The following is a 14,626-nucleotide window of genomic DNA, read 5'->3' on the forward strand; positions in this document are numbered from 1 at the left end:
TCTTTTGCCTCTGGGCTTTTATCTTTCTCTATTTCTTTCTTTCCTTCCCCCAGCATCCTCCTCCTCCTCCTGTGTCTCAATCTTTCCTCCCATATTTCTCCTATTTATTCTCTCTGCCTGCCAACCCCGCCTATCTTTTCTTGTCCTACATATGGCCGTTCAGCTCTTTATTAGACCAATCAGGTGTTTTAGACTGGCAAAATAACAGTTTCACAGAGTTAAACAAATCCAAATAAAAGAATACAACACATCTTTGCATCATTAAACAAATGTTCCACTGCATAAACAAATGTATCTTTAACTGATATTCTAGAACACAAATCCAGTGTAGATGGTTCAAACAAACTTGTTTAGGGGAATGAAAACATGTGACTTGTTATCTCCCACAAACAATAGCCTCCAGCATTTCAGGAACTATCTGTCCTTGGGCAAGGGGCTTGCAGATCAGAGGTATTTTTGTTTCATGGATCTCTTAGGCATAGTAATTAAAACTTAGAATGTAACTTAAGCTCTCAGTTTTTCTGCGTATCCCTGGCTGTCCTGGAACTCTCTCTATAGACCAGGTTGGCCTCGAACTTAGAGATCGGCCTGCCTCTGCCTCCTAAATGCTGGGATTAAAGGCGTGCGCCAACACTGCTTGGCTCAGTTACCTTCCTTATACAGCCCAGGCCCACCTGATTAGAGATGGTACCTCCCACAGTGAGGCAGGCCCTCCTACGTCAATTAAGACAATGGCTCACAGTCCTGGCCACAGACCAATCTGGTCCAGTTAGTTCTTCATGTGAAGTCCCCTCTTCCCGGTGTCAAGTTGACAGCTGCAGCTGACTGAAGGAGTTTGAAACAAGCTACCAGGGAGCGACTCTAGAGGGACTGGCCGGATGCTGGACCAGGGATGAGAAGAAGGCAGGGAAGGCTCTGACTGAGGAAACCTGGCCATGTTTGCTTCTTCAGTCTCTCAACTGCAGTTAGAATCCAGAGCTTGGCCAGGGAATTGCAGGGAGGGAATTAAGGAGACTTCAGTCAAATGAGGGACTGATGATGCTCTCAGAATAAACTGCACAGACCAGGGATAGTGGTACTTGCCAGTAATCTCAGCACTCAGCACTAAGGCAGGAAGGTCACAGGTTCAAGCCCCACCTGAGCTACATACAGAGAACCTGTCAGTAACAACTAAATGGAGCAAATCACATGAGTCTAACAGACTCATGTGTGACAAAATGTTCCACCTCATTCCTAAGGCAAGTTAATGAAAAGGACACCCATTATTTGCCTGGTGTTTAGTTAGGATTTCTAGGGACATGTATCTCTGGCTCATTCTTTCTTTTATTTCTAGAAGACTGTAATTGAATGAGCATGCCAGTTAGGAACACAACCTCCTCATTCAATCACATCTTCACCAGCTTCCTGTTTTCCAGGCTGGCCTCAAACTCAGAGATCTGCTTGCCTCTGCCTCCTGATTAAAGGCGTGCACCACCACACCTGGACCTAAACTGTTCTTTAATTCCATTTTACAAGTTGGAAGCTTAGCTGGGTGGGTCTTGTCCTGAAGTAACCACTCCATTTATTCCATTTCTTAATCTGTTTATCTCTTCAAACACAGCATTTAGTTCCATTCCACTTTTTGGTACCCTGTTTCTCCTCAATTTGTACATTTTCTATTTTTCCTTGTTCAGCTGCTCCTTATCATTATAGATACCCATAAGAGTAAACACTAATAACCACATGACAGAGTCAATACCAGGCTGATTTGAGATCTCCTCTGCCAATGCAATTAATCCAGAACTCTTCAATTTAGCCTCAGGCAGACCTTTTGGACAAGGGCAGAAAGCAGCCATACTCTTTGCCAAAATATCACAAGAACAGTCTCCGGACCATATACTAATATTTTTCTCCTCTGAAATCTCTTGAGCCAGGTCCCCACAGTTTAAATCACCCCTGGCACCACTGTCTTCCATTTTCCTGGTAGGGTGGCCCATTAAGCCCCACTTAAAGTGTTCATTCAACTGCTTTTCTAATCCAAAGTCCCAAAGTCCATATTCCTTAAAACAAAAGCATAGGCAGGCCCAGCACAGCGATACCTTACTCCTGGTACCAACTTCTGTCTTAGTTAGGGTTTTATTGCTGTGAAGAGACACCATGACCACGGCAACTCTTTTTTCTTTTTTTGGTTTTTTTTTTTCAAGACAGGGTTTCTCTGTGTAGCTTTGCGCCTTTCCTGGAACTCACTCTGTACTCCAGGCTGGCCTCGAACTCACAGAGATCCGCCTGCCTCTGCCTCCTGAGTGCTGGGATTAAAGGCGTGGCCGCCGCCGCCGCCGCCGCCGCTGCCACCCGGCTGACCACAGCAACTCTTATAAAGGAAAACATTTAATTGGGGCTGGCTTACAGTTTCAGAGGTTTAGTCCATTATCGTCATGGCGGGAAACATGGCAGTGTGCAGGCAGACAGGGTGCTGGAGAAAGAGCTGAGGGTTCTACACCTTGATCCGAAGGCAGCAGGAAAAGAATGTGGGGCCGCTGAGCCTGGGCTTGACCATCTGAGGCCTCAAAGCCCGCCCCACGGTGACACACTTCCTCCACACTTCCTCCTTGTACCACTCCCTGTGGGTCAAGCATTCAAGCACATAAGTCTGTCTATGGGGGCCATTCCTATTCAAACCACCATGCCTACGAAATTCACAAATAATAAAAATTAGAACGTAGGAGACATTTGAGAAGACTCAGTGGTTCACAGCCTTTGTTGCTCTTCCCGAGGACCCAGGTTTGAGTCCCAGCAACCGCCGGGTACCACACAACTGTCTTTAATTCCACTTAAGGTGATCCAAAGCCCTCTTCTGGCCTCTTCAGGCACCATGAATGCACTGGCACACATTCATGCAAAACATTCATACACATACAAAAATATACAATTAAACTTTCTTTCTTTTAATTGGACTGTAAATCTGAGCCAGGTTTTCTGAAGGGCCACTTAGGAATGAGTATCAGACACAGCTTTCCTAATTATTATTAGTGTGTGTGTGTGTGTGTGTGTGTGTGTGTGTGTGTATGTTTGTGTGTGCTGTGCATGTGTGTATGCTATGTGCGTGTGCATGTGTGTATGCTGTGTGTGTGTGTGTGTGTGTGTGTGTGTGTGGTGAAGGGTATGTGAGGCACATGGATAGCCCAAACGTGCAGAGGACAACTCTGTGGAGTATGTGGGTTCTGGCGATACATCTCAGCTTGTCAAGCTTGCGTGGCAATAGCCTTTACCCACCGAACCATCTCAGCAAATCTCAGACACATTTTAAATTGTCCATTCCCCTGGCCTAACAATTCTACTTTTAAAAGTCTCTTGCACCAGGCAGTGGTGGTGCACACCTTTAATCCCAGCACCCGGGAGGCAGAGGCAGGTAGATCTCTGTGTTCAAGGCCAGCCTGGTCTACAAAGCCAGTTCCAGGACAGCTGGGGTTTTACAGAGAAACCCTGTCTCAAAAAAAAAACAAACAAATAAAGTCTCTTGCAACAACATAATCAGATGTGCAAAAAAAGTCCTGGCCAAAATGACAGAAAGATGCATGCAGCTACTGAAGGCCATGAAGTACCATCTGATGCTCATAGTACACTGTCAATATCAAAGGCTTTGAACTGTATGTACAGGTGTCCTTCAGAGACACCTCTGGCTCCAACTACCACGATAAACATCAAAATAAAGCAAACCTTTTGAATTCTTTGGTCTCTCAGCACATGTGAACTCCTTACAAAATTCCATATTAGGTATGTTCAGCCCTTTTTTTTTTTTTGCTTGTTTGTTTGTTTGTTTTTGTGGGGCCAGGGTTTCTGTGTAACAGCCCTGTCTGTCCTGGAACTTGCTTTGTAAACCAGGTTGGCATCAAACTCACAAAGATCCACCTGCCTCTGTCTCCTGAGTGCTGGGATTAAAGATGTGCACCACCACTGCCTGGCTCCACAACCCCCTTTTTAGAACATTTTAAACTTACTTTTATTTACTGTGTATGGTGTTTTGCCTGCATGTACATCTGTGTACCACGTGTGTGTAAGTGCCCTCAGGGACCAGAAGAGGGTGCCAAATCCTCTGAAACTGGAGTTACAGGCAGGTATGAGCTGCCGTGTGGGTGCTGGGACCTGAACCCAGGTCCTCTGGAAGAGCACCAATGCCCTTAACCACTGAGCCATCCCTCCAGCTCCGTCGTTCAGCCTTTTGAACTGAAAGTCAACAGTGTTATCTACAGAGTTCATGTTTGAGAACTGTGCAATCAAGTTACAAACAAACTCATGTTTTAAGTCAACCAGTGATTTTGTGTTGGACCTCCATAACTGTCCCTGGTCATATGCAGCTGTGGGTTGGGTACATCTACTAGTCTATATTAAGCAATGGCATTATATAGGACAATGTACATCTTTCATTTAATTTTAGCTTAAAAAAATTCTACCTGTCACCTGAGCTGTTGGGAGAACGGCATCGATAGATTTAGCTTGCTGTGGGGTTGCCATATGTCTCAAACTGTTAAAAAAAAATGTAGCCTCTGTGCTGGGAGAAGAGCTTAGTGGTAGATAGAGCTTGGCTTCTTGCTGGAGGCCTTGGGTTCAATCCCCAGCACCACACACACACACACACACACACACACACACACACACACACACACGCACACTCGAGCACACAAGCATACATACATGCACATGCATATACACATATGCACAAACACACACACATACACACAGACATATGCATGCATACAAATAGGTGCGCGCACACACACAAATATATATGATCTTTGAAGGACAGTAAAACAAGGTATGGCTGGGTGGTGGTAGCATATACCTTTAATCTCAGGAGGCAGAAGCAGCCTGGTCTACAAACCAAGTTCCAGGACAGCTAGAGCTACACAGAGAAACCCTGTTTTGGAAAAATAAAAAAGTAAATAAATAAATAAAAATAATATAAGACAAAGTCTGAATCAGGCGGGACGGTGCAGGCCTGCAATCCCAGATACTTAAGAGACTGAAGCAGGGGGTCACAAATTCAAGAACTGCCTGGGATACAGAGCTAGTTTAAGGCAAGGTTGGGCAACTTAATGAGACCCTGTCTTAAAACAAAAAGTAGAAAGAAGGCCAAGGACGCAGTGCAGCTCGGAGATAAAGCACACATCTAGCATGTGCAAGGCCTTAGGTTCCATTTCCACTTCTGCAGATAAAAACAAAATAAGAGGTGTGCTGTATGGTATTATTTCAAAAAACGTGTCTTTATAGAACAAAAACATAAACAAGCTTATGCACAGACAAACAGCTGGGAGGGGCTGGAGAGATGGCTCAGTGGTTAAGAGCACTGGCTGTTCTTCCAGAGGTCCTGAGTTCAATTCCCAGCACCCACATGGTGGCTCACAACCATCTGTAATGAGATGTGGCGCCCTCTTCTGTGTACATAATAAATAAATAAATCTTTAAAAAATATATATAAAACAAAAATAAAAACAACCCTATGCACAGACAAACAACTGGAAGGGGCTGGAGAGATGGCTCAGTGATTAGGAGCACAGGATGCAATTCCAGAGGTCCTGGGTTCAATTCCCGGCAATCACATGGTGGCTCAGAACCCACTATGGTGGGGACCCGATGCCCTCTTCTGGTATAAAGTTGTACATGCAGATTGAGCACTCATACACAAAATAAACAAATCTTTTTTAAAAAAGTAAAGGAAAAACAACTACAAGCTCTTACATTAAAATACTAATAATATAATCTTTATCTTTAGCGGGTAGAAAGACTGGTGAATTTTTGTGGGGTTTTATTTTCCACATTCTTGCTGGGCACGTTATTTCTGGAAGGAGATGACATGCGGTTTTAACACATTCCTTAGAACTAGGATTTTAAAACATATCCAGACACTGAGGCCCCTTTGCCATCTAAATTATTTTGCATGTGCATGTTCATGTGTGTGCACCTGTATGCTATATGTATGTGTGCATGTGTGGGAGGGTGAAAAGTACTCTTGTGTGCACATGTGTAGGCCATAGACAGAGAGCAAATGACCTTCTCCATCCGCTCCACTTTATTTTTTGAGACAAGGTCTCTCACTGAACCGAGTGCCCATCAATTCAGCTAGACTAGCTGGCTGGCAAATCGCAGGGATCCTGCCTCTGCCTCCCCGATGCTGGGATTGGAAGCACACCACTGAGCCTAGCTTTGGCGTGGGTGCTGGGGACCATGCATTCCTGGCAAGCACTGTACTAACTGAGACACTTCCTCAGTCCCTCATCGTCCAGACTCTCCAAGTAAATTCCTCAATCTGTTTGCCGTTGGTTCCCCAAAGTCTTTTCCCATGATCAGAGGCAGGCCCAGAAAAGAGACACACATGGTCTTCTCCCTCTGTGTCATCTCAAAACATCCCAGGGTTTCTTAGTTCCTTTCCCATATAACCTATCTGAGCCAATTATGTCTCTGGCCCTCAAATTAAGGGAAAAAAAAATACAGTGCCAGATGTAACCCTCCATCCACACTTCAATTTCAGTAACTGCTTGCTGCTGGGTCCTAAGGGCTCCCTTGGGGGAGGGAGTGAGAAGGGGCGGAGTCAATGGCACAGACACAGGGAGTCAGGGAAAAGGCAAGCAGCAGACTCGTTTATTCAGCAATGGGGAGAGCCTTATTACCCTTCTCCCAGCACCCAGGCTGCATCTCAACCCGGTGACATTGCGTGTTCGCCCCTCCTTGGCTAGGCATGATCAGGACCTCTGACAGCGCCTGTCACTAGGCCCTCAGGCAGCCCCAGGTTGGCTCATCTCTTGCCTCACAGGACTTATCTTCCTACAACTGCTGAGCTGGGTAGGCATGCAGTGTCCAATCTAGGAAACATTAGCTTTTATTTGCAGATTTCCCAAAATGCTGTGGGTGCTCTTTCAAGGTCTCAAGCTGACTCTTAGCTGAGAGAACCCCCCAGAGTGGTGTATGAGGAAACCACGCCGTGCCCCCCCCCCCAACTCCCCGCTTCCCAGTTCAATCAGATAGAGCCCTGAGAACGACCTGATGGACCTCAGAGGCTAAGATGGACCTAACGCTCTCATGAGCCCTCTCTTCCCAGACACAACCAAAGCCAGCCGGGTGGGGTGAGTGGAGCCATATCACTCAATGTGTGCCATCTCCCCTTGATTCTTGACCCCCAAAGCCGCGAAGGGCAAACTGCAATTTATTCAAAACTGCCCTCGGATTCTGTGGAGACTCTGTGGCTGGACCCAGAATGAAGTGTTTCTGGGGTTGGGGGTTGGGGGCTGGGGTGTGTTAGAGCTTCCCGTCAAGGACAGTTAATTTTAATTTTTCCACTGAGCTCAACCTCAAAGTGAGGCTGATTGCTACTCAGCAGGACGGGCTGTGTTAGTGGAGGCTTTAATTGAGTGCAGATCTGTGCCCCAACGCCTAACCTCTGTTGTATACATATTTTGGGACAGGAGGGAAAAAAAATGAAAAACAGGCCTTTTGAAGGGAAATGATGAAAGTGGAATGTGTTCTATATCCAGGATGCCAGCACCAAGGGCCAGCGGCGGGGAGCTCCATGGGACCCCAACTCCCCCCCCCGAACCCCCCCCCACACCTGCTCATGTTTGAGACAGGATCTCGCTGTGCAGACCTAGCTGATCTGGAACTCACTATTGAGACCAGGCCAGCCTCGAAATCACAAAGATCCACCTGCTTCTGCCGTGTGCCGCCAAACTGGGTCCTCACTCTTCTGCTTGCTTCAGGCCTCACTCTAGTCTAGGCTGGCCTGGCACTTGTAACAATCCCCCTGTCTCAGTCTCCCACGTGCTGGGATGGAAGACGTGAGCTAGCACACCGGCGGCACACACAGACAGCGGCTCTAATAGGCTCCCTGAAAAACCTCTCCACAGGCCCAGTTCCCGTGCTCAAACCTTTCCCAAACACTGACTGCCGAGGGCCCTCTCACGGGGAACAAGGACACTAAGGAGAAAGGGAGGCACATTGGCAGAGGACTTGGCACGTTCCGGATGTGAGGCTCCTCCTGGCCTAGGCTGTCGGTCCTTACTTGTGTCCAATATGGTTACGTCTGCCACACCATCTTGTCAGTGGTTTTACTATGTGTGATGGCCAATCTCGGCTGTGAACTTGACACACCGGGGAAGAAGGACTCTCAACTGAGGCATTAGCCTGGCTTCTGGGAATGTCTGCGGCGGTATTTTCCTAATTGCCAACTGATGGGGAGAGTGGGGGGTGGGGTGGGGTGGGAATACAACCCACCGTGGGTGGTACCAGCCCTAGGCAGATGGGCTGATTGTGAGCCTGGGGCTCCCCCATGGTCTCTGCCTTAGTTCTTGCCTCAGATTCCTGACTTAAGCTCTTGCTTCCCTCGATGATGGATGGTAAGCTGTAAACTCAAATAAACCCCTTCCTCGCCAGGCTGCTTTTGATAAAGGTATCTATCACAGCAACAGAACAACTTAGAACAGCCTGGGTCTTCACAGGAAGCATACCGCTCCTCTGGTCTCTAGTGTAAAGGTCTGAGCAATAGCTGGTCTTTGTGCCAGTGAAGGACATGTTTTTTATTTTTTTTCTGGATCTGAGGACCGAACCCAGGGCCTAGCGCTTGCTAGGCAAGTGCTCTACCACTGAGCTAAATCCCCAACCCCAGGACATGTCTTCTTAAAGCCAAACTACCACTCTCTTCAAACACTGACTAAAGCCCCAAATACTAAAGCCTATATTCCCTCCAGACCTTCCTCCCCTCCCCCATCACACACTCTGGTCCCCCTCCCCTCCCCCATCATACACTCTGGTCCCCTCTCCTCTCCCCTCCCCCATCATACACTCTGGTCCCCTCTCCTCTCCTCTCCCCCATCATACACTCTGATCCCCTCTCCTCTCCTCTCCCCCATCATACACTCTGGTCCCCTCCTTCTCTCCCTCCCCCATCATACACTCTGGTCCCCTCTCCTCTCTTCTCCCCCATCATACACTCTGGTCCCCTCCTCCTCTCCCCTCCCCCATCATACACTCTGGTCCCCTCCTCCTCTCCTCTCCCCCATCATACACTCTGGTCCCCTCCTCCTCTCCCCATTCCCACACTGCTGAGACATCAGCGCAGACCAAGCTTCCTTCCTCTCTTGCTCACACAACAGCAGACCTTTCTTGCTTCCGCTTTTCATCCCCCTCCAATCCATCTCGACACATCAACTATTCTGATCTTTTAAACAAGGCTCACCCCTTTCTTAAACCAGAGTAATATCCAAACCCCTCTTCTCTGTGGCCCAGGGCCCACCTCGCCCCCACCCTGCCCACTTATTCCTTCCCATTCTTACACCCCATTCCTTCAGCCTGGATGAAATGTCGTTGCCTCAGTCTGTTTCCGGCCTCACTCCAATGCCACCTACCCGCAGAGGTCTGTCAAGCACCCTTCCAAATGTAGTCTCATGGCCATGCTGAATCGTGTCACGTGTCTCTACAGCTCCTGTTGTTCATTTGTTATTTACTACAAGGGTCAACAATTAATGTGGAGAGGAAGAGGGAGGCGAGGCAGGCCACGTCAAGGAAATAACCACAACCTAAGGTGTGGAGGCTGAGGGTGATGAAGGAAACCTTCGCGACTTCTGTAGTCAATCACTTATCCCAAGTAATGATGGAGATTCTTCGGTGTGCTGATGGTACAGAAGGGAACAGGTTGATCAAGCCAAGGTCTCCTGGGAAACTCCCATTCTAGCAGGAGTAGCAAATAACAAATGAACAACAGTACTATGTCCCCCTGGACCCCCCCCTTCCCAAACACTCCCTCTAGGAATAATTGCTTGCTCTGATACTCTAGTCAATGGCCTTTTTGTCTAGCTCTGTTTAACTACCTCAAAGCAACCTTATTTTTGTTCCTAGAAATTCTTCTGCTGAAAACCAAGACTCGGACCTGGAGAAAGTAGGTCCTTGGAACAAGGCAAGCCCAGCTAGGCAAAGGGTTCAACAAAGCATTAAGTCCCTATCCATAGCGTCCTCCACCCTGCCAGCATCTATTCAAGAATTTTATCCAACCCCAACGAAATCCCACAGAACCATCGGCTTGAAGCCGTTTTTCCCAGCTATGACCTCCAAACCCATAAATGTTTGGAGGCTTCAGAGTAGACGCCTCTTTTAAAGGGTCTCCTGGGGCTCTGTGAGCAGACCCAGACGAAGAGATTAATTCAGATGCTTCTGGAGAGATCCCAGGACCTGCAGGATTAGGTGAATGATCCAAAGTGAAAGAAAGGGCAAATGCCCAGCCCGCGACTACTCCTGGGGATTGCTTTCTCATACTTGGAAAAAACCAAACTATGCCCAGCGGCCTGGGGCTCAGGAACAGAGGCGCTTTGGGTCTTTGCTTGTAATCGCCTTGCACTGGGAAGGCCCAGGGCCCTGCGAAGAAAGCCGTGCACCCCCCGAAGCACACGGCGTCCACCGACTGCCCCTTCTCCCTGCCCCAGGGCCACAGCGCTGGACCGCTACGGGCTGCAGAAGGCGGGCTTCACGCACGTGCTGAACGCCGCGCACGGCCGCTGGAATGTGGACACCGGGCCAGACTACTACCGCGACATGGCCATCGAGTACCATGGCGTCGAGGCCGACGACGTGCCCACCTTCGACCTCAGCGTCTTCTTCCACTCGGCAGCCGCCTTCATCGACTCCGCTCTCCGAGACGACCACAGTAAGTGAGAGACACTCTCCTCCCTGCCCGGACAAGCCCCGCCCCCGAGGAGGCCACGCCCCCAGGCATAGAGCACGCCCCCAAGCCGAGACCCCGCCCCCGCCCTGCCAAGGCACACTCGCACCCCGCACCCCCAACTCCTGGGAAAGACCGTGACCTTCTACGTAGGCCTCGTAGGCCTCGCCCTGGGAAGAAGCCTCCCTCCAGCCAGCCCGATCCTGCCCCCAGGGCCGGAAGCAGGATCGGGACAAGCTGGGGAGTGTTTCTCAAAACTGGTGCCCTGGGGTGCAGGGCACTGTCGTCAGGGGTTGGCTGTGCTAACCGCCCCACTACTTATGTTGCTTGTGGGGTTCTGGGCTTGATAGCCACTGTCGGGAAAGGAAAGGCGGAGGTTTACCCGGCAGGGCTTTTGGTCAGAGTCTTTGTCGCCAAAGGAACGGCCATCCTTGAAAAGGCCTGGGTGGTCTAGGAGTCCTCAATACTGAGATCTGCTGCCAAAAGGCTAATGGTGCCTGGGCCCAAACTTGACTAGAGCCAAAGGCTTCAATGCCAGAAAACTTTGAAGGAGCTGGCTTGCACTCATGAACGGACTTGAAATACTTCTGCTAACCACGCACACCCACAGACTGCCCCCTAAGACATACACCTTTTGAAAGTTGAGGGCCCCGTATAAACTATAGTAGAGGATCTGGGCGTTGCACCCACAGTGTCCCAATTTCCCAATGTCACTGACCCATCTTCTAAAGTCAAAGGACTAGTCCTTGCCCTTTAAATGCAGTTTTGGCTGCTCAAACGCAGGAAAGCTACACGTCTATTTTGGAGAGCAGGGCGCAGTCTGGATTTACCCCACAGGTAAGACAATACGCAGTTACTGCCGCCGGGTGCCCTTCAGCACATTCCGCAGAGGCCAAAGGGACATCACCTCCCCAGTCGGCCCTCTGACTTCAGCCTCATGTGTCACACCCCTAAGGGAGTCATCACGTAACTCAGGGTATCCAGTTACTGAAAAGAAGCCTTTCTTGCCAGAAGAGGTTGGGATTACAAGGCTCACTGACCGACTGACCTCCTTCAGGAACTTGCAGCCTGGGTCTAGGCCTAGACGGAGTCTGCCAGACAGGGGACCTTGACGGCACCATTGGCTCCACGGCCAGCCACGGCCATCCGCAGAATTTGTCATCATTTTGGATCAGAAGACACTATGCATTGAAAAACACCCACGGGGTCGAAGTGCTTAAATTAGAGGGATGTATCATTTCTGACCTGTCCTTTTAGGATTCTATTTACGGATATCTTTTGTATTCGGTACATTCTGAGTTTCCACACGGGGTCACAAAAGCAACTGGACTCTTAATTCATCACCACGAGGTGAAATTCACCTCGTGGTATTTGAAGTTAACTGAAAACATATTGGTGGCGGTGTGTTGTGGGGGGCGGGTGACGCTGTACAGCAACCCAGTCCTTCAGTATCTGTTTCATGTGCTCGGCTGCCATTTTTATGTCTTAGAACTCCCTCTTAATGGAAGGGGCCTGGCAGACCTGGGAGAAGACAAGACCGGGTTCAGCTTCTCATCACAAAACTCAGTAATGATGTGATTCCTCCAGTGATGAAAACGTTTACCTCGAGCAGCTATAATGAAGAGCAGCAGCGGCGGAATCCATAAAGCTCTTGGCATCGAACCTGGAGCGCAGGAGGCCCACGGACGGACGCACTTACAGAGAGAGGCCGTGCACCGCGAAGCGTGTAACCACGCCAGCATGTGCGCCTCATCATCGTAAAGTTTCCGATCCTAAGAAGAAAAGAGAGAGAGAGAGAGAGAAAAAAGGCATTCCGACTTTGAACTTGTATGATACACTCACATGAAAGCTTGTTTTAGGATCCCAGCACACGGTTTGAGAAGCTGCCCTCACTGCCAAATCGGGAAAAGATCTGGGCTCTGGAGTGAGATGTGGGCGGATCACAACATCAGCCGGAAAGCATCCCCCTGGTGTTAGGCCTGGGTGCACCCCGTAAAGGGCGGGTCAAGAGGAAAGAGTGTATACAGACGTCAGAGCGTGTACAGGAAACGGATGGGTGAGGTGTGGTGATAAACAAGCTGGGGTTAGAGGGCAGATGACCCCTCTGGGGTGGGAGGCTGGGCTCCATTCTTAATGACCTTTGAGACTTCCCCAAGCCAGGGCCTGAAATGCCAACCCTTCACAACCAAGCGTCCTATGAATGAATGGCGCCCACGCCGACTGTCTGTGGACAGGGGGATGGAGCTATGGGGTGTCACCTTTAAAGGGGGCAGCTGCTGTTCAGCCCCAACCTGTGTTTCTTGTGAGACTCGACGCCAGTGTGGCAGAACTTCTGACTTTTCGGGGAAAACCTCCGATCTGGATTTTACTTCGTGCCGCTCACATTTTAAGTGCCGGCAGAAGGTGAACAAAAGTGTCTCCATCATCCACTTGTCGTCTGTGTCCCCAGTGGTCCGAGTAACAAAAGAGAATGCTGGTTAGCTCGGCTCCAGCCTTGCCACAGACTGTAGGAGAAGTGGATGACAGGTGTCTGGCCTGCCTGCCACATGCAGGGGGTGGCCTGATCGTGTCCAGTCATGCACTGGAAAACAAAGGGACACAGTGGTGGCATTTCCCAGCCAGACCTGGTCGCATGTTTCCTATTATGCTCCTGATGTAAGAGGTGTTGATAGACAGTCCTTTCTTTTTCTCCCTCTTGCCTTTCTTGCCCTCTGTTGGCAAGTCTCAGCCCCAAACACACCAGCTATTCCCCCCCCACACACACACTGCCAGTTATGTTCACACTTCTGTTATTTTGTTAATTTTGATCCTATTTTTTGTAACGCTGGGGATTGAACCCAGGGCCCTCCATCTGCTGTGTGGTTTCCCTTTTGCTTTTTCATGTGTTATTTTGTTTGGTGGACACAGAGTCTTGTTACATAGCCCAGGCTATCCTGGAATTTAGGATCCTCCTGCCTCAGCCTGGGCTTACAGGCTTATACCACTGTACCTGGTTTCTTTTCTTTTCTTTTTGGTTTCTCAAGACAGAGTTTCTCCATGTAGTTTTGGCACCTGTCTTGGATCTCGCTCTGTAGACCAGGCTGGCCTCGAACTCACAGAGATCCGCCTGGCTCAGCCTCCCGAGTGCTGGGATCAAAGGCGTGCGCCACCACCCGGCAAACATGTGTAGTCTACAAGCTGGACTCGAACTTGTGATCCTCCCACCTCCACCTCCTTCAGCAAATCCTTCTGGCATGCGCCACCACCAGGGGGCTGTACCTGGTTTCTTTTTGAACATCGTCTTTTGCAGTGGTGTGGAGCTATACCCACAGCCCGTCACCGGCCTCTGGGGTCCACTCCTACCCCCACTTTATGCCAATGTGACCTTCCAAAAGAACCAGGAAGCCTGCATCATGGTGGAGAGATGGGAGTCGTAACTCAGTCCACTGTCCTGCCTGGGAGCTGAGAAAGCAGACCCTGAGAAACCAGGTGCTGTGCCCAGGGTCACAGAACTCATCAGAGGTGACACCCACTTAGCAGGAAGGAGCCCTTCCCTCAACCCGGCCCCACAGAAGACTCTTGTCCTTAATTGAGTATCTCTTTGGTGACTGTGTTATTGAAGAGATGTCACAGACGTGGAGGTAAGCCAGCTGGCTATAGGATTTGACACACATGAACTCATCCTGCTTCCCTGGGGTGGGGACGGACTGACAAGACATTACCACGGAGTCTGGTGTCGATGCTCATGGGGCACTCTGAAGCATCTAGTTTGAGGAAATCTCCTAAGAAAGGAGATATCACCTGCTCCGAAGATCGGGTTTCGGCATCACAGCTGGCCCATCACTCACTCTCAGTCTTAAACAGGCCACAGCCTACTTCTGAAGCCATCACAGATTCTGTGACAGGGACTGCAGATGTTGCTAGGTAGGAGACCATTTTCTTAGACTTGGGGTGGATCCCCAGCATTCT

The 14,626-nt window shown here is 49.4% G+C and overlaps 1 protein-coding gene across 1 annotated transcript in view; it reads left to right on the forward strand.

The window, feature by feature from the left end:
- The window catches only part of Dusp29 (dual specificity phosphatase 29), a 47,057-nt gene that overhangs the window by 22,806 nt on the left and 9,625 nt on the right, over positions 1-14,626 (forward strand). Inside the window, exon 3 of the mRNA XM_028879779.2 lies at positions 10,443-10,663. Within this exon, the coding sequence (XP_028735612.1) occupies positions 10,443-10,663 (221 nt within the window). The remainder of the gene's footprint in view (positions 1-10,442; positions 10,664-14,626) is intronic.

The sequence above is a fragment of the Peromyscus leucopus genome, chromosome 9 (assembly GCF_004664715.2).
Source record: "Peromyscus leucopus breed LL Stock chromosome 9, UCI_PerLeu_2.1, whole genome shotgun sequence".
Lineage (NCBI taxonomy): Eukaryota > Metazoa > Chordata > Mammalia > Rodentia > Cricetidae > Peromyscus > Peromyscus leucopus.